This window comes from Zea mays, chromosome 8 (assembly GCF_902167145.1).
Source record: "Zea mays cultivar B73 chromosome 8, Zm-B73-REFERENCE-NAM-5.0, whole genome shotgun sequence".
Lineage (NCBI taxonomy): Eukaryota > Viridiplantae > Streptophyta > Magnoliopsida > Poales > Poaceae > Zea > Zea mays.
Genome location: NC_050103.1, coordinates 153,831,298 through 153,851,175, shown reverse-complemented (window position 1 = coordinate 153,851,175; position 19,878 = coordinate 153,831,298). Strand labels below are relative to the sequence as shown.

General features: G+C 43.5%; 1 protein-coding gene across 2 annotated transcripts in view; it reads right to left on the bottom strand.

Annotated features, from left to right (window-relative positions):
- The window catches only part of LOC103636162 (homeobox-DDT domain protein RLT2), a 29,301-nt gene that overhangs the window by 1,324 nt on the left and 8,099 nt on the right, over positions 1 to 19,878 (bottom strand). Inside the window, exons 4-18 of one of the 2 annotated variants that reach the window (XM_020542410.3) lie at positions 18,468 to 18,983; positions 18,274 to 18,366; positions 18,033 to 18,197; positions 17,730 to 17,952; positions 15,535 to 15,635; positions 14,465 to 14,551; positions 13,993 to 14,127; positions 13,711 to 13,866; positions 12,810 to 13,019; positions 12,011 to 12,724; positions 11,383 to 11,931; positions 11,253 to 11,309; positions 1,414 to 2,034; positions 1,217 to 1,321; positions 36 to 281 (exon numbers count right to left, since the gene is read on the bottom strand). In XM_020542410.3, coding sequence (XP_020397999.1) covers positions 36 to 281; positions 1,217 to 1,321; positions 1,414 to 2,034; positions 11,253 to 11,309; positions 11,383 to 11,931; positions 12,011 to 12,724; positions 12,810 to 13,019; positions 13,711 to 13,866; positions 13,993 to 14,127; positions 14,465 to 14,551; positions 15,535 to 15,635; positions 17,730 to 17,952; positions 18,033 to 18,197; positions 18,274 to 18,366; positions 18,468 to 18,983 — 3,978 coding nt within the window. The remainder of the gene's footprint in view (positions 1 to 35; positions 282 to 1,216; positions 1,322 to 1,413; positions 2,035 to 11,252; positions 11,310 to 11,382; positions 11,932 to 12,010; positions 12,725 to 12,809; positions 13,020 to 13,710; positions 13,867 to 13,992; positions 14,128 to 14,464; positions 14,552 to 15,534; positions 15,636 to 17,729; positions 17,953 to 18,032; positions 18,198 to 18,273; positions 18,367 to 18,467; positions 18,984 to 19,878) is intronic. The other variant, XM_008658510.3, reaches the window with a different exon arrangement.

Here is a 19,878-nt window from a genome sequence, read left to right as displayed (position 1 = left end):
CAAAAAAGAAATAGTATTATCAAAATTTAGCTTACCATAAAACCTCCATCATCCCTCTCCATCTTTTGATTTTGCACATACAAAATAGCTGAGTCAAGGTCTAACACTCGGAGCATAACAGCAGAAGTAGTGTCAGGAACCCATGGAAGGACAGAAGCAAATCCAGCTGGTAACACAGGATTTTGGGGTGCGATAACCTGTGAGTTTAGACATTCGCTTGTTGTTTCAAAATCAGAAGAGAGGCGATCTGGTATTATTGCACCTTCCAGAACAGTCAAAAGCTGAAAGGGAATGAAAAAAAGACTTCGGTAGTTAGATGTCAAGTATTGCAGCAGATATATGAAGTACAACCCATCAAATGGTACTTGGTCCACTTTGGACATTTTTTCTCCTTAATATTATAATACACAGGTCTCCTGTGTATTTGAGAAAAAGTACCAACCCATCAAAATACATGTGACTCAAATCTTTATAAGGAAAACTGACAACAACAGTATTCACTTTGAATTAAAGGGAAAATGAAGCTATTTAGTTATGCTAGTAGTCGCACCATCCTTTTATTCGGTACTTCAATTTAGGTCAGATGCAAGGCTGGGACTGGCAAACCAGAGCACAATTTGTGAACTTCTAAAGAACACATTAATCAAGGCACCATGCTCTTGATCATGGCAAGTTCTCATCAGAAGCAGTTTCCTTAATCACCTTCTAAATGATAACAGCTAAAGGTGGAGACTGGGTAATAAGTTATTTCATCAACTCATAATAACTTAATAAGGTAGTTATATACTTCCAAAAAAATCAGCACAACTTTGAATAAGGCATCAACCATGTGCTGCAAGTGTTCTAGCTAAAGTGCTGGAAACCCATTAACAGCCAAGGGGCTGCTTGGTTCCTCCGCCAAGAACTGTTTCGCCTTGCTCAGCCAGGATAGCGACAGATGTTTGTTTCGTTCTCTTGCTTGGGTGTTTTGGGAACCTTGCAATAAAGATTTGGCTTGCTCCATGGGAGAGCAAAATCGGCTCGCCTGGCCAAGCGAGTGCCTCATTGCTCGCACGGCGCAGCAAGGCAAGGCAAGTGATGCCACAAGAGAAACCAAGTGGGCCCTAAGTTATATATACATCTGCCAGGCAAATGAAACTTGAATGCATGTAACCAGAGTTTCACTCCAAAACAGGAAAGGATGGAAGCCAGAGTAGTGACAAAAGAAATACTTAACCTGGAATGTCTCAGCAATAGATTTGGTAGCATAAAGCTTCACACTCCAAGATTTCCGATACACATCAGTCCAAAATGGTTGAAGTGCTTCTGATGGTATATATGCCTGTAAATCAGGACTAGTAAGTTGCTTAAACCGCTCAGTGGCAAGATTAACTTTAAAAAATAAACTAAGGAACCACCAAAACATGACTTCACCTCAATCAAAACTAACTGAAGCTTGAGTAATACCATTCCTATTGGAACAGAATAATCAGCGATTTGCATCTTCCAGTAAGGGTCAGTTCTCCATTTCTCTTCGCATTGTGTTGTATGATCAGAAAAATTGTAAATGGATTTGAAAGTCTTATGGCAAGAAGAACAGTGTCTTTCTTCGGCTAGGTAAATCTGATAGCAGCAATTACAAGAATGCAACAATTCAGAGCATCTTTTCTTGCCGTATCTCATGGCACATGTCTCTTCCTGATTGTAGCATTCCCTCCACATCCATTTTAAAAATATATCTGCCCTTTTTGATATAGCTGCCTTCTCAAAATCATTACGCCCAAGCTCTACTTTAAAAGAATCAGAATATGCTGTTACACTATCAGATGTATCATTAAAAGGAGTACTGCTTGAGCTTCCAACCTCTCTATGATAATTTGCCCTTATCATGTCAGTAGCTCCATTCTTTGGATACACTGTAGCAGATAATTCTATACTTGCACTTCTCCTTTTAATAGCTTCCTTAAAGGTTGTCTCGATCATTTGCAACATTGAACGCAGCTGTGCTTCCCGGGTGCCACGTGTATCAAGGGCAGCCACTAAAGAATCAAAGGACTGCATTTTAAACAGACAGAATGTCAAAAAATTAGAGAGCTGGTTCATGCATAATGCTTGTCTAAACCCAGCTAGTAATGTAATGAACATTGAAATTAGAGAGCCAATTGAATAAAAGCTCATCCAACATCGATTGAGATGGTTTGGACATGTCCAACGGAAACCTCCAGAGACAAGGATCCTAAGGCACAATAGTAATGGGAAGAAAGGCAGGGAAAGCTCGAAGTTGACATGAGAGGAGGCAGTAAAATAAGACTTATGATGGAATATACCCAGAGATTTAGCATTAAATAAGAGTAAATGGAAAAAAGCTATCCACGTGTCTAAACCTCATTTTTTTGTTTCTGTTGGGCCGTTTCAACTCTAGCCTACCCCAACTTGCTTGGGACTAAAAAGCTTTGTTATTGTTGTTATCGCTGTTGTATTACTTTAAACATATTTGCATCATTATCATTATATTAAGGAATAAAGGATCGGTATCAAAAATAACATAAACAGCACACCACATAGGTAAAAAGCTCCAAAACGCAGCACAGAAACCAAAAAAATACAGGCTACAACCAAGAAGATCCAGAAAACAATGGGTGTGTTTGGTTCATGTAGAACCTGACCAGGCTAACTCCTAAGCCAGGATAGCAATAGCCTGGATATAGGAATGCAACGGCTCCATGTTTGGTTTGTCTGTGTTGGCTACGACTCGCAAAATCATTCTTGTTTGGATGCCGACATTTCTTTGTGTGTATGTGAGATCACCTCTTCTTTCCAAAGGTGAACTTACAGTCAGTTACAAGCTTGAGTGGTAATCTGAACTGTTAGGACAAATTTAATATTTTAAAATAGATATGTATAAAATTTGATGTTGATATTTTTTTATGTTATCAAGCACATTATTAAAAATAAGAATAAAATATCACATAAATTGTTTTATGTATTATTTGCTCCCTACAACAAAAAAAGGTGAAAAAATTACCGAATTTATTTTCGAATCCATACCGAATTTTATATCTATCATTTGAGAAAATATAAGATGAATTTGAGGTTTACCTTTTATGAATCTTTACAAGCTCAATGTTAAAAACAAGAATACAAGTTTGTATAGTAGATTATATGTCCTATTTATTCGCAATCAAAGAAAAATGACCAAAAAATTGATTACCGAATAAATACCGTTTCCGACCGTTTTCATCCCACACACCGCTTCCACTGCCGCCTAGCACCAATGCTTTTCACCAGCCACCTCCATTCTTGAGCATGGCCAGGAGGAACCGCCGGCTGCCTCTGCTGCAAGTGCCGCAGAGGGTGTTGTTGTTGGGCTCCAATGACGATGACACACCTAATGAGGACATGGAAGAGGAAGGGGACGGACAGGACATGTACCGCGCTGCGGAGCACGGCTCACTCCGTGCTGTGTGGTCGGAACTTGGAACCACGCCTTGGCCCATAGGCACCCACGCCACTCCCGATGTCTTCGTCCTTATTGCTTCCAAGGTCTACTAGGAGCGGAAGTGGGGCAGGGTGAGCGATGAGCAGTCAGATATACATCTTTGAAGACCTCACTCGTGTGCTGGTTGTCGCCGCCACCGCTAGTTGTCATCTTCGTCGCACTCATGTCAGCATGTTCCGCTCGAGCTCCAAGTGACCACGGCCATCTACCACGTGTTGGCCCCGAAAAGATGGATGAAGGGTCATTAGAGGGCAAGAGGCCTCGACTTCCCGAATTCTTCGATTGCAGAGCTACTAGCGTTTGACTCCTAATCTCCCTCGAATTTGGTGGCGTCAGCTGGCGTGTTGGGCACAAAGCCAATTGATGCCCCTGCTCTCCCAAGTGCCTCGGATGCAGAGCTGGCGACACCTGGCTCCTCATCTCTCTCAAGGTCAGATGCGTCTGTCCCCACTGGGCCCTCAATTCATTTCTCGGATGAGAACGTTTCGGTTCTCACTCTATCCCCTGCCCGGGCATTAATCGAGGGACCTTTATGTTAGACAACCTATTTCCTTCCATGTGTAGGAGGTTTCCTTCCCTATTAGGTGTTGGCTGATTGCCCCTAATTAGGTGATACCCTTCCCTATCAGGCGTCGGCTGATTGCCCCGGATTAGGTGCTAATGGGTGATTCTTTCCTATATGGTTGTTTCCGATTTAGTGTGAGATCTCCCTGATTGACTCCCTGATCATTGTTTCTAGCTCGAGTAGGATCCATCCTGCTCAAGTCTCCACTTGTGCCGATCATCCACACCCGGTTGGAGCTCAAACTCATCTAGAATTTCTCACAACTTCAGAAACTCAATGGACTATGAGGGCGCCTCTGTAGTTTAGATATTAGGAGCTCTGGGCATCCAATAGCTGGGCGAAAGCCCTGACCCGATGTTGTCAATCGGTTCAATCACACCAGGTCCGAAGAGTATAAAAGAAGCTCCAGGCCCTTGGGTTCAGTTTTAGCGACGCCGATGGTTACACCCTCACCCCCGAGAGGCGCGCGCGGCGGCGGATCCTAGGAGCAAGCGCGCGACGACGGATCCAGGGGGCATGCTCCCGACGGATCCCTCAGGCAAACGCATGGCGACAGACCCTAAGGCGCGCACGATGGCGAGGTGGGAACGACTACGGCGTCGGATCTCGAGGGCACGCGCGTGGCGGCGTCCCCCTGAGATGTGCACGACAGCGCGGTGGTAGGGGCCGTGGCGGCGGATCCCGGTGGGCACGAGCGTGGCAGCGTCTCCCTGAGGCGCGCGTGGCAGCGGCCCCTTGAGGCGTGCACGACAGCGAGGTGGGAGCGGCTGCGGCGGCCGGTGGCGGATATCGGGGGCACGCAAGCGACGACGACACCCCTAAGGCGCGCACGGCAGCGAGGTGGGAGCGGTTGCTGCGCCGGATCCCAGGATGCACGCGCGCGAGGGTCGACCCCTGAGCCGCGCATGACTGCGAGTTTGCGACGCTATCCAAGGTGGGAGCGACAAAGGCGGACTTCCCTAGGCGCGAGCAACGACGACAACCTCCCCTAGGAACGAAGTGATGGCGCATCCCAGACGCGGTGCGGCGGTTCTGTGGGGCGGTGGCCCTAATTTTATGCTATTTTGTATACATATTTATGCCAACGTCAATAGGTTTTACGACATATATTTCAGTTCATGGCTCCGCTTCCATCTATTTGACTGTTTATGATATTTCTATTCACATTTTACGCAAACGATTTATTGATTTCATGCATTATCTCGTTTACTTAATCCAGTGTGTATTGGTTCCTACCATTTACGACATATGTATAAGATATATTTATGACGCACACATTTACGCAACGAAATAGAAATTTAGAAAAAGGTAACCGCTCTAAGAAATGGGGGGTGGCTAGCGGTCAGGTTGGTCCGGGGGTGGCTGGGGTTTCCTGTAACTATTGGAAGCCCTGGGCTCCCAATATCCCCTCCCTATATATATATATATATATATATATATATATATATATATATATATATATATATATAACCAGGGGACGATTAGGGTCGATCAGGGGCGACTAATCGCCCTGATCGTCGCCTAATGGCGACTAATCGTCTGATCGCCCAGTGGCATCGATTAGACGATCAGGTGATCTGAAAACAATGAAACCTATTGGCATATAATTAAAGCAGATTTGAAGGATGTCCTTTGTGTCCTTCATCAGGGGAATGCTCATCATTTGGGGCTGCTAAATTCAGATTATGTTACGCTTATTCCTAAGAAAGTGGATGCTTCAGCAGCGGCTGATTACAGGCCAATTAGTCTTATACACAGTTTTGCTAAATTGATCACCAAAATCCTTGCTAATCGGTTCGCTCCCCACTTGCATGAATTGGTTGCAGCCAATCAGTGTGCTTTTATGAGAGGGAGATCGATCCATGATAATTATATGTTGGTACAAAAGTCTATCAAAGCGCTGCACAAGAAAAATATCTCAAGTCTATTCTTAAAATTGGATATCTCTAAGGCCTTCGATTTTGTTTCTTGGGCTTTCCTTCTCGAAGTTGTATCTCACCTCGGTTTTGGAATTAGATGTCGTAATCTGATTTCCAATCTCCTATTCACTTCATCCACACAAATACAGTTGAATGGTTACCCCGGAAATCATATCATGCATCGGAGAGGCCTCAGCCTAGGGGACCCTCTTTCCATATGCTTCTTGTCCAAGGTTTAAAAGTCTGCTCGTCAACTCTAGTTGCCTGAGCACCGATAAGGTGACTAATAGCGATTAGTCGTCGATTTGCTCGATTAGTCGAGCCTAGTCAACTCCTAGTCGTCCCACCTATAACAAGACCATATGTAGCTGTAGCAGGACTGCAGTACAGTAGTACACTATAGTTGTAGCAGGCACACACAATACTGCTGAACAAGTGAACAAGCAAAAGAACAAAGAGATTACCGTCTGAAGAGGTGCTCATCTCGGTCTAGAGTTCAGAACAGATTATGAACCGTGAACTCTGAAGAAGTCTGATGTTCTCTAGAGTGGTTAGGAAGTCTGAACTGTGAAGAAGTCTGAACTGTGCTCTGAAGTCTGAACTCCGAAGTTTAGGACGACCGCACGTTGGACGGTGGACTGCGGTGGAGGCATGGAGCAGAGGCGAGCGCTGCACACTGGAGGGTGGAGGCTCGAGCAGAGACCTCTGCAGCAGCCACACGATGGAGCAGAGGGCCGCGATGGAGTAGAGGGCTACCAGAGCAGAAGGGGCGCAGTCACACGCTGGAGAAGGGGGGAGAAGGGACGGCGGCTACTGTGCGGCTGCTGTGGTACAGTAGGGCAACACAGGGTTTCTACTTTTTACTGTAGAGATGGTGGGCCGGCTGCCGGCCCATAAAACAGAGGACAGATTACAGGCCCAAACCAGGCATAAACTAGTCGTCATAACACCTAATCGGGTGACTAATCGCGATTAGTCAGTGACTAGGACGACTAATCGGTTCCTAGTTGCCCTAATCAAGTCAAAGCTCCTAATCGTGCTTACTCCGGCGATAAGGCCGACTAATCGCGACGACTTTAAAACCTTGTTCTTGTCTTGGTGATGGATGTCCTTAGCAGCCTTTTAAAATTGGATGAAAACAAAGGACTGCTGCAGGGCTTAGAAGAGGCAAAAGTCAGAAACAGGCTTTCCATATATGCTGATGATGTAGTACTTTTTGTCAGGCCAATTGAGGAGGATCTGAGATGTGTTAGACTCATTCTGGATTGCTTTGTGCAGCTTCTGAACTGGTTACTAATATGCAGAAAAGTTGTGCCATTCCTATTGGCTGTGATGTGTCATCTATACAAGAGGGTTGCAGCACTCTTCATTGTACCCCGGCTGTATTTTCTTGCACTTATTTGGGGCTTCCAATTTCAGATAAAAAGCTAAGGAGTGACCTAATGACATGGGTTGACAGGATTGCAGATCGGTTACCCAATTGGAAAGCACATCTTAACCTTGCTGGTAGAACAGCTCTTGTGAATTATGTGCTATCCCAGTCTACCTTCTCATAGCAATGAATATTCCTGAGGCCTCCTTTGGTAGGCTGGGATCCCAGGAGGATCACGGCCCATTCCCTGGCCCAAAAAACCACAGGCCAAATTATCCCCGAGCCTGAAAACAAGTGCATTTGGTGACCCATGCTCTCGGTCCGATCCGCGGGAGTGCAGGGCTTTCGCCCCCGGCCACACGAGGTCGGGAAGGGTTTCCCGAGCTCACCTCCGTCTCTCCCCTCGCAAACCCGTTGTCGTCTCCTCGCCGCCGCCCACCTCGCGCACCCAACGCCTCCTACCGTCTCCTCCTCTCCCCCGTGCACTCGTCGCAGCCTCCTCTCATCGCGCACTTGGGGCCAGCTGCGGGTACGAGGCCGACCACAGGGACGGGGACCGCAGGGACGACCTCCTCTTGCTCGTACACTTGTCGTTTCCTTCTCTTCGTCGCGCAGTCTGCTGCCTCCTCTCCCTCGCGCATGTGCCCTGCAGTTTGCTTTCTTTTCTTAATTTTAGATTTCTGTTTTAGAACTAAAGGAAAAGAACGAAGATGCACAGAAGGCGGAATACCATTTTGTTCAGATTGGAATTCTAGAACTTGAGATCTTGGACAAAGAATCAGTCCTAGGATAAAGTATTTCATATAGATGTATAAGACATGTGCTAGTTGGATCTAGACAAGGATTTAAACTATCTGCAGGCTAGTTGGATCTGACAAGGAATTAAACTATCTGTTGTTGGTACTTTATGCAGCAGAGATTACACAGATATTTACTTAATTAAACCAGCTAATTCTAGTCCACTTATATATTAAGTTGTCGTCTAGCCAGGGCTGCTAATCTGCACACTTATCTCTGTTTTTTAACCAAACAAACAACAGCCACATGCGACAGCCCAAGTAAAAAGAACAAGGGTTGACTGCAAAGAACAAGATAACATATTTTCCAGTTGCTTTCTGTTATATGTGCATCAGTTCTATACACAGCTATCAGTGTCTAGCTATATGTGCATCAGTTCTATACACAGCTGTTTCATTGCTTTTGCTTCTCTTGTTTCATTGTGTATGTGCATCAGTTCTATACAATTTTCTTAGCATTAAGTTCTTAGTAGATGAGGAATTGAATATATAGACATTTGTCTGAGTTTTTCATCAACAGGCAGTACACAAGGGTTTTTCATCGACAAGTGGTCACCAAAAGAAGAAATGAAACATCAAGATGGTCTTTGCTTCTATGTTCTGCCATGCATTCAGGAGATGATGTGATGATGCTAAACTGAATAACATCATCCGTTTGATTTTGCTATGTACTGTGTTTGTTTTATTATTGCAACAATTATTAGCAAGTGTGTTCATGTAGTATTATGGCAGCTGATCCTTACTTCTCTCTCGCTGACATATCAAGCTCATCGAAAATTATTAGCATGTGTGGAGTCTTGTGTATGCATGTAGTTTATTAGCCTTGTTGACATCCTTGCTGCTAGGGCTGGAAAATAAGCTCGAGGCTCGCGAGCCGGCTCGAGCTCGGAGCGGCTCGCGAGCCTCGAGCGAGCCGAGCCGAGCCAGTATTTTGAGCTCGTTGCGCTAGCGAGCCGAGCCGAGCCGGCTCGTTCTGGCTCGCGAGCCGGCTCGCGAGCTTTACCAAATTACTTAATATGTAGAATAATGATATATATTGGATAATTTTATAGATAGTCAGTTTGTTTCTTAACGTTTCATGTTAAATATATGACAATTAATAATTTAGATTACTCATAATGATGAATGATATCTATATATTTATATTTGTATACTAATAATTCATTAGATAATGCAATTATATATATCAGGGTGTGGCTCACGAGTCGAGCCGAGCCGGCTCGCGAGGCACCTTCGAGCCGAGCCGCACCGAGCCGAGCTCGGCTCGGCTCGTTTCCAGCCCTACTTGCTGCTGACTGCCAAAGAGCAACATGAGAGGGCTGCCCCGTCGGATGGTTCCCACCTAGGGAATCTAGATACCAGGGATTTTGCCCCCCCCCCCCCCTGGGTGCTGACTCCCCTGGGTTTCTCTGCCTCAGCTACCAAAGGAGGCCTGAATGGGTGATTAAGGCTATCGACAAGATTAGAAGGGGGTGAGAAGGGTAGGAAGGAGGTTAATGGTGGCAGCTGTCTGGTTTCTTAGGACATGGTTACAAGGCCTATTAATCTTGGGGGCCTTGGGATCCCTAATCTGCAGTTCAAAAGCTGGGCTTTGAGATCAAAATGGTTATGGTTGGAAAAAACTGATCCAAACAGGCCTTGCCAAGGGCTCAAACTTCCTATTCAGAAGCCTGTCAGGGAGCTGTTCTCAGAATCTGTGATTACTAGAGTAGTAGAGTTGGTAATGGAGCCAACACTGTTTTCTGGTCTGATAACTGGTTAAATGGGGCTGGGATCAGGGATATTGCCCCTGAAGTGGTTGCTAAGGTTGGCAAAAGATCTATATACTCTAGAAGTCTAGAACCGTGTTGCTAAGGTTGTTGTGGGATTTCGTGACCACTTCGGGGGCAATATCCCTGACCCCAGCCCCATTTAACCAGTTTTGGTACAGTATTTTATCCCCTTTTGGCTTGGGCCACCTCATTCCTACCGTTGATGAACCCTCTTTCGCGGAATGGAGACGTCTGGACAAAAGTGTGCATAAAGACAAGAGAAAGGGGCTCAATAGTGTCGTCATTCTAGGGGCATGGTGTTTGTGGCTTCATCGTAACAAGGTGGTTTTTAATGAGGAATCTCCTTCCTTAGCAAGGCTGCAGAGAAGCTTCTTGGATGAATTAGTGAGTTGGGTTATGGCTAGTGCCAAAAATATCGGCTCCCTAGGTTTAGCTAGGGCTCTGCATGTAGATGTTCCATTCCTACCATTACTATATAGTCACCCCCCCCTGTTTAGGCTTCTATTTAGCAGGTTTCGCTGCTTTGTAAGCCATTTACTCTTCTATATATTTGTAAGATGTGCAGTTATCCTACGCGTTCAATAAAAAACTTCCTCTAGAGCACCACTCACCAAAGCCTCCAAAGCAAAAGCCACAGAGGGAACACTGTTGGGTGAGGTGAATCCTTACATGTGGGCAACCATGCACTAGACAAACACCAGGCTTGCTGGAAACAAACACTGCTCTTGTTCCCACCAGGCCAGGCTAGAGCGTATCTTTTGCACTAAGCCTAGCTACAGACCCCGAGGGGGCAAACAAACAAGTGATGCTGCATATGGGAAGCCTGGTTGGTCGATAAAAAACCTCCTCTAAAGCACCACCCACCAAAGCTTCCAAAGCAACAGCCACCGAGGGAACACCGTGAGGCGAGGCGAATCCTTACATGTGGGCCACCACGCACTAGACAAACACCAGGCTTGCTGGAAACAAACACTCCTCTTGTTCCCACCAAGCCAGGCTAGAGCGTATCTTTTGCATTAAGCCTCGCTACAGACCCCGAGAGGGCAAACAAACAAGTGATGCTGCATTTGGGAAGCCTGGTTGGGGACGTAGCCATCCAACCAAACACACCCAATCAGAACAGAAAAGCCCACCCAAACGCCCCAGCAACTCTGATGGTCAAATCCCAATATCTTTGAATCACACTGGTACTTTCAAGATGGTTACCACCATTTGCCAGTCATAAATTAGACCAAGCCAGCAGTAAGTGGCCAGATTTATACATAAATATTAGTACTGGCAATTCCAGAACCAAAGATCGCTTAAACATTCACAGGTGGTGCATGACATTTTTAAAAATTATAACGTACATGACAAGTAGCCTGATGATAACAACATATTATCCAGCAAATAGCACGATTTAGCATCTGATTTAAGAGTTGTTTAGTACCATAGTAAAATGAATCAAGTAGAATCTAATAGGTATAAATAAACACTTACATCCTCTGAGTCGATAACTCTCCAACATCCATCTTCCGATTCAAAAAAGATTCTTCCTGAGCCAGGGTCATTTGGTGATGCTGAAGTTGTAAACTGCCAATACCTGTTTCGCCTCCGATCCTGACCTAGGGGCAGGGATCTGTAAACATAGAGCTGCTCTGCCCGGTGACCAATGTACGATTTCAACTGAGATCGTGTTTTATCAGCATAAGCATACTGCTGAACATACGAAGTATCTGGGGTTGCATGGATTTCCTGGCCTACGACATTTCTATCATAAGTTATACCACCAGCATTACCCTGACTATGCTGATCAAGCATCTCACAATTGTTGATTGTCCCAACATGTCCATCGTTTTCTTTGTAAGCATCACAGGCTCGAGTTGAAGTAATCTCTGTCATGTTGTTTTCTTGATATATATCAGGCTTAAAACTCATGCCAGAGTTATATTGTACTCTGCTAGCAAATTCTTCCTTGAAACGCCTCTTGTCAAGTTGCACTTCTGCCCACATTTGCTTCTTTAAGGCATTTGCTAATTCCAAACGTTCCTGCAAGACTCTTGATCAGTTGTTTCCCAATTAGGAATGACAAGATAGAAGAGTAGTTTAGCAGGATCATAATATATACCTCAAGTACACCACGAATAGAGTTCCCTTCAGTGGCAACACCAACAAGAGCAACCAGTGCGTTAAGGCGTTCTTCAACACTAAGATCGCAGTAGTCTCCTTCTGCTAGTGCACATACCCAAGGCTCAATTTGATTGCTTTCATCAATTTGAGTATTTTCAGAATCGCCAGGGGTTACTTCATGATTAGCTGATGGGCCTCCAAGAGGTGAATCATTAGAAGTATCTGCTGCACTGGACCTGCCTAAATAAGGGAGAGGAGCACCTTTTGCTGATTTAGTAAAACTACTTGATGAGTTCAATGCATTACCTACACTATCTAACTTGGTCTTTATGCCAATAACTGTAGTTGTACTCGGTACTTCGTCTTGTGCCTTGACGGCAAGAAGAGGATCCTTGTCTTCTTCCACCTCAATATTCACATCATCACCATCAGGGTCATCATCAGCATCATCACAGTCAGAATCATCATCCCTCTCAGCTTCATCTGCCTCCTTTTCAGCTTCAGAGTCAGAAAGCACATTCTGAAAGGCCCTAATTTTTTCACGCGCTGCTGACAACACGGCCTCAGAATCAGCTGGATCTTTTCTATAAGGCGACTTCAAACAATATGTTGAAGGAGCAGTTCTCTCAAAAAGTTTTGCATCCCTAGACAAAGCAGCAGCTATGGATGCCTCAGGTGTCTTGCTTGTTGTGAGGTCTCTCAATCCAGATTTCTGAACAGGAAAATAATCAGCTTAGAAAATTGAAGATAACCACTTTAGGGGCGGGAGGAGGGGGGTTCAGGATATATATGTGTACCTGAATTTTTTCTGCTACATCCAATATTGTGAGACCATTACTTCCTTCAAGCGAGAGCACATGGAAAGCGGCAAATTTCACAGTTCCAGGAGTCAGACGGTGGCGGGATCTACGGCGATTGGTGTAACCTCTTTCCTTCATCTTAGCAACAGCATTCACTGCTGCTGTACCATTTCGAAGTGCCAATATAACATTCTCACCATCATGACCCTGCAATAAATTTCGTGTCGACCTTGTGAAAATACATTTAGAAGTTTTTTCTTGTCATGTAAAAAACTGAGAATTTGGTGTGAACTCATGGAATACCGCTTCTGAGAACTAATATTATATGCATGTGGCTCAGATATATGAAAATTGTTCATGAGAATTGTCATTATTTCAGTACATTCAACAATACCTTTTCAGTTTTGACTTTTGACATTCATCCGATCCACTAGAACCAAGGTGCCAAATCACAAATTTCCAGCATTTTACAGTTAATGCTAGAAACAAGCAAACTGGTTATCTCTAGAATCAATTTATATTTGTAATTAATAATCTCATCATTTCTTGATAGCAATTTACCAGGCTCATGAATATTTACTATTTAGTACCGTAAATTGATGCAACATGATGTAGTTTAAGTACACAAAATTTGGAAGGACTGCAAACAAAACAGGTCAGCCTTAGTATTACTGGTAAGTTGCTGACAGCATCCACGAGATTATTTTGAATTTCACAAATATCAATTGACCATTCGTTTACAAAGTACTGTATCAGTTAAGGAGAAAATTATAACAAAATTCAAATATCTTACTGATTAAAGTGAGAAATACATATTATTAGGAGAGTAAATAATATTAGAGATATACTTTGAACTGAAATAATCTTAGAGACAGGTGGGTTGTATAGGAGCACATACCTCATTATCATAATGATAGTGAGAATCTTCCACAGTCCTTTTCTTTAATTGGGGTCCAGAACCAGCAGATAAAGCAAACTGTCTTAATATCTCAGGCCATGTAAGAAGATTAAGATGACGTTGCCAGCTACGTATATCGAATCCCCAGGAATATGCCTACCAGAAAGAAACATGAATGTTCAAGAATATACTAAAGAAAAGCATGAAACAGACAGGATAAAAAGAAAAGAAATAGAATATTTGTGATTAACATCAAATATGCATGTATAAATCGATACCCACCCCTTCAACAATTTGTGGATGACCACCTCCTGGATTCACCCCTAGTGCAATTGATGGAGTTCTAGCAACATCCTCAATATCCTTGATAATGGATTTCAACAGAGCAACATGCAGTTCTCCCAAAAGCCTTGAATCCTATAAAAGGAAATGTGATAACAATTTAGGCTAAGACAAATATAAAAAAGAAGATCGTAGGACGTAGATTTCAGTATATTGCTTCAATAGATGCTAACTTCCAATCCTAGTGACTGATCAATCATTTGTTGCCCAAAGCCACATATAAGTATATAACATTTGATCAATCATCTGTGTGTCTTTCATTGTGTATGATCTTACCAGTTACCACTGTCAGAAAGTTTGAAGAACATAACCATACAAATCTATTTATTCAATTTTCCACCCTTATACATCACTTTACCAGCAAAAAAAGGAAAAAAAAACATACTGAAGTCCCGAGGAAAAAGAAACTTACATAATCATGAAGAGACTGAACAAACTCATCAAGTGTAACTGGACAAAGACCCAGAACATCAGTGAAAGTAATTAAGAATTTCCACACCTGCAGTCCAGTTAGCAAAGTGGCGTTATACAAATACCATAGATACTATAGTATATAGACAAACATAGAATTGATGTCAATGTATTAAAAATTGAAAACGTTTACACATACTAGAGAGAAGCATAAGGGAAGATAAAGTGACAAACAAAGAAGAGCATAGCATCTTTTAGATGTGTTTGCCAAGAATGGATGGCAAAGTAATAATAAACTTCACATATGATTTTCTTTGATTTGGATGCATTTTTTCCTTATTTCTGTCAGCAAATAAGCTGACAACATTCTAAGACCTGGCTGTGTGGTGGCAAAGGCCAGAATTTTTTCCATTTTCTAAAAAAGAGCAAAGCATCTTAATAAATAAAAGAAACAAAACACTTCAGAATTCAGATGTAATTTAATGTTTCTTAAGAACTATTTTTACCCTCAAACAATGCAGGAGAATTGTGTCATTTCATTAATAACTAGGTATGTGTCCGTGCGTTGCCACGAAGCAGGGGAGCGGCGCCTAGACTACAAATATAATTATTGTTTATTTCTAAACACTAAGTTACGTGTGGTCTAATAGTTAGCCTCAATTTTCTAGAGCATGGGTTGTGGGTTCGAGTGCTCACTTTGCACTATTTTTTGCACGCGCTGAGCGTGGGGAGGGTGAAGCCGTGGTAGCACCAGGTGTCCACATTATGTTCTTAATAGAGTAGTATAGATGAGAAAGGGACCATACAAAATGTACAGAAAACAGGGGAGGCGTCAAGAGGTCTCCCCTACAAAAACCCAATACACACCCTAAGCCTTTGAGCAAGGGAGACGACTGGCGACTGTCATCACAGTTAATGTTTCTTGGGAACTGATGTCCCAATAAATATAATGTGGCCATTAATGACTCAAGGCAACCTTAAAATCTTCGCTGATAACCAAGATATGTTTAGGATCTCAACATCTTTTGTCCAAATAATAGAGTAAAGAATATAAGATGAATACAACATTACCATCAAAAGCTTTCCAATGTTATCCTCAGATCCAGTCCAAGGCTTTATAGAAAATGGCAACTTCATTTTCACTGTTGCAGGAGGAAATTGACTTACCATGCCTGGAACAAAGAGAATAAAAAATAAAAATTTGTAAATCCTAAATATGCAGTTAGGCTTCCAATGTCAGAAGTACCATGTAAAACCAAAACAAGCTATCATATTGTCACATGTCTGTTCCTTTGGTAATAATGCCTTAAATAACAGTACATGTCATGGTCTTAAAGTCGGCCGACTAATCGCAATTAGTCGGCCTTATCGCCTGGCAGAGCACGATCAGCAGGGCCGACTCGATCAGGGCGACTAGTCGTCCTAGTCGCCACTAATCGCGATTAGTCGGCCGATAGGTGCCATGTCCGACTAGCTTGTGCCAGGTTTGGGCCTCCAAAATAATGCGTCCTCTACTCCTCTGTTATATGGGCTGGCGGCCCACTATCTCCACAGTAGAAAGAAGCTCTACTGCCACTGTGCCGCACAGTAGAAAGTTAGAAACCCTAAATACCTAAGCCTCCGCCTCTGCCCCCTCTCACACTCTGCTCCATTGCTGCCCTGCCCTCTGCTCCGGTGGTCCTCAGCTCTAGCGAACATCTGCTCCGTCACGCTCGCCTCTGCTCAGCTCCGGCGCTCGCCTCTGCTCCAGTGTTGCACCAGTCTGTTCTGAACTCTGTTCAGTGCTCACTTCAGAGTTCAGTGCTCACTTCACTAGTCTGTTCTGAACTTAACCGACATGAGCACCTCTTCAGATGGTAATCTCTGTGTTCTTTTGGTTCTTCAATCGTTCATTTGATGTTGCACCTCTTGAGTTGTTATTCACACTACAGATGAGACTAGGAGGCGGCATAATAATGTTCAAGTTCTCTTCCCAAAATCTGTGTTGCCCGAGGCCCAGAACGATGGCAGTGACACCGGCACAGTTCAAGCCACGCGTGAATCAGTTGCATCGGCTTCATCTGATGTTGCAGCCGGTTCTTCCATAAAGGATAAAGCAATTGCTGCGCTACCCACAGAAATGGCTGAGATGGCTAAGGATACTAAGAGAAAGGCTCGATCTTCGGACCCAGGGTGGAAATATGGATTTTGGCAAGATATTGCAAAGGAGATGGTTCAGTGTATTTTTTTGCCAAAAAGTTGTAACTTTTTGGCAAAAAAATACATGGATTTTGGCAAGATATTGCAAAGGAGATGGTTCAGTGTATTTTTTTGCCAAAAAGTTGTAACTTTTTGGCAAAAAAATACACTGAACCATCTCCTTTGCAATATCTTGCCAAAATCCATATTTCCACCCTGGGTCCGAAGATAAGCACTGAACTCTAAAGTGAGCACTGAACACTGAACAGAGTTCAGAACAGACTGGTGCAGACGGTCGCCAGAGCTGACCAGTGAGCAGAGGCGAGCGCCGGAGCTGAGCAGAGGCGAGCGCGACGGAGCACGGGAGCAGACGGTCGCCGGAGCTGAGGACCACCGGAGCTGAGGGCAGGGCAGCAATGGAGCAGACAGCAGAGTGTGAGAGGGGGCAGACCAGCAGAGGCGGCGGCTTAGGGTTTCTAACTTTCTACTGTGCAGCACAACTTCTTTCTACTGTGGACTGGAGATAGTGGGCCGCCAGCCCATATAACAGAGGAGGACGCATTTTTTTACAGGCCCAAACCTAGCACAAGCTAGTCGGACATGGCACCTAGTCGGCCGATTAATCACGATTAGTCGGCGACTAGGACGATTAGTCGTAACCTAGTCGCCCTGATCGAGTCGGCCCTGCTGATCGTGCTCTGGCAGACGATAAGGCTGACTAATCGCGATTAGTCGGCCGACTTTAAAACCATGGGCATAACTTGATCCAAGCAATCCCTACAATCTCCCTGTTAAGAAATCCTCTAATATGAATGCACATGTGGTGACCCTAAAGCAGTAGGTATACAACATTCTTCTATGCTCAGATTCTTACATAGAAATTCCATAGGTTTGTAACATAAAAGACTATAGATACAATGAAATGTTAGTCTATGTCTTTCTATGTCTATGCCTTTAGTATATATACTCTGTTAGTGGATGCATGGGAAACTGGAATTTTGCTCAAGAAAGTCATTTGAAATGAAATATTACTTCTGAAAGAGTATATTATTAAGGAGTTTAGAACTAAACTAGACCATGTAACATACCTCGAAAAGAATCAAGCTGCTGTAATGTGTCGCTGTCAAGATACAGCATTGAGGGCAACCCTTTGTTTTGTGCAGCTAATTCCATTAATTCCAAACGCTCATCTTCCACCAGTTCCATATAGTCCCGTGCAATTCTACGTGCAGCAGCCCTTTCATTGGCAGCCTTTTGCCTTGCTGCCTCTTTCTCTTTTCGGAGTTGCTCCTTTTGTCTTTGTTTCTCTTCCTGCACAAGTGTAGGCAGCATAAATAAGGTATTTACTACACTACATTTACAATTAACATTCTAGGAACCCAGAAACAAACTCGTCTAGATTGCTTCTGCAAAAACTTCTCCATGCGCTCATTTTCACGTCTTTGCTCTCTTTGGAACCTCTCTTCTTCTCTCTGCCTCTCACGCAGTAATCTCTCCTCTTCTTTTCTTCTCTCACGCTCAAGTCTCTCCATTTCCTTGTGCCTTTGCTCCTCTCTCTGCACAGACATCACATTGTAAACGAATTTGAAGAGGAAGGGGAAGGCATCTACAATTATATAGAACCAGTAATACCTTTCTATTCAAAAAATCTTGTTTCTCAAGCTCCTTCCTAATTCGTCTTTCGTGAGCTTCAACTTCTTTTGCAATCTTTGCTTCTTCATTATGCTGAAGAAAATCCCAGACAAATTTAATATGTATACAAGTATACGACTATAAAGTTGAAGGGCAATATGAGTATATAAACTCAAACTAATTAAGAATCATACTTTTCGTTTTCTTTCCACTCGAGAAGTATCTTCATCATGATAAGCTCTTCTTTCAGACGATACAGGTGGGTCTTCAAATGCAGCAACCTGAGACGTATCAAACTGGCCTTCAACAGGAACAGAACTAAGGTTGCTATTAAACTGGGTCATCTCATAATCTGTTGGTGCTACTGGAAACACCTGGGGCCTGCTGGAAGGAGGCAACAGGCTAGAACCAGATGTGTGACCTTGAAAAGCATAACTAGGCGCAGCCTCCTCAGATCCATGGAGAAGTTGTGATCCTGATGTGAGAGAAGGTATCCTGGAATTTGAAGCTTCCACTGGAGTGTCATAGTAGTGAGGACTTGCCCTCTCATATGTATCACTTGGTTGCTCAGGAAGGAACTGGTACTCATGGACAGCCCGTGATCCAACATGAGGTTGGACTACGGGAGAATTACCAACAGTTGATTTTCTCTTCCCGGTAAACGAATTTGGAACAAATGGGGATTCTATAGTAGGTAAAAATGCTGAAGCCTGGAGAGGGGGGAGAAATAACAGGAGATTAGAAAGGTGATGCTTAGAAAACTAAAGAGGAGCATACAAGCCTTAATATGGTAACTATGGCACAGATAGGGGTGGTAATGGATCGCGATCCAAATGCTTCTTCACAAAATGATAGGGCTCTAAATAAATTTTAGTTCAAAAATGAATAGAAATAGAGTACGATCGTAATCCGATCATCAAATCTTATAGTGTAAAATTTAGACTCCATTGTCACCACTAGGCACAGAGAGTAGTCTCACCAAGAAATCTAAGAATACAGATTGATGCAAATATCATTAGGGGAACAAAGTTTGCAGCATGAATACTCACCAGAATAGGGATATATGCTAAAGGATAACAATTGTAAAGATAAGTAGCTCTTCTGTAACTAAAACATAGGAAACATAATCATCCAGTGTAGCTGATTGCAGAACTAACGCAGAGAAAAAGGTGCCCACCTAAGTACTACATGATAATCATGCCACGTGAATATTTGTCGCAACCAAGTCATCAAATTCTTAGTAGCCTCGCCACATTACCTACAGCACACCTGCAGCGTATACTACTAAGTGGTCAAGTCTTGAGTCTTGACCACTTTGGGGTGGTAGTGAAGGGGTGTTCATAAAACTGGTAAAACAGGATTTACGATTTTGAATCTTCCTCGGCATTCTTATCGTTCAAAAGATAGAATTCATGTCCTATTCCAAACTGACTTAGCAATCACTACATGAGGTATGATGCACATGCACTCATTCGAGTAGGGCACAATCAAAGTTTAGAGCTAATAAATCAGCACAGCAACCGCAGTACTCATAATCGCATCACATATCCATAGGAGAATAAATTAAATAAACCTCACACCACCATTTTAGCACTGGTGCAATTT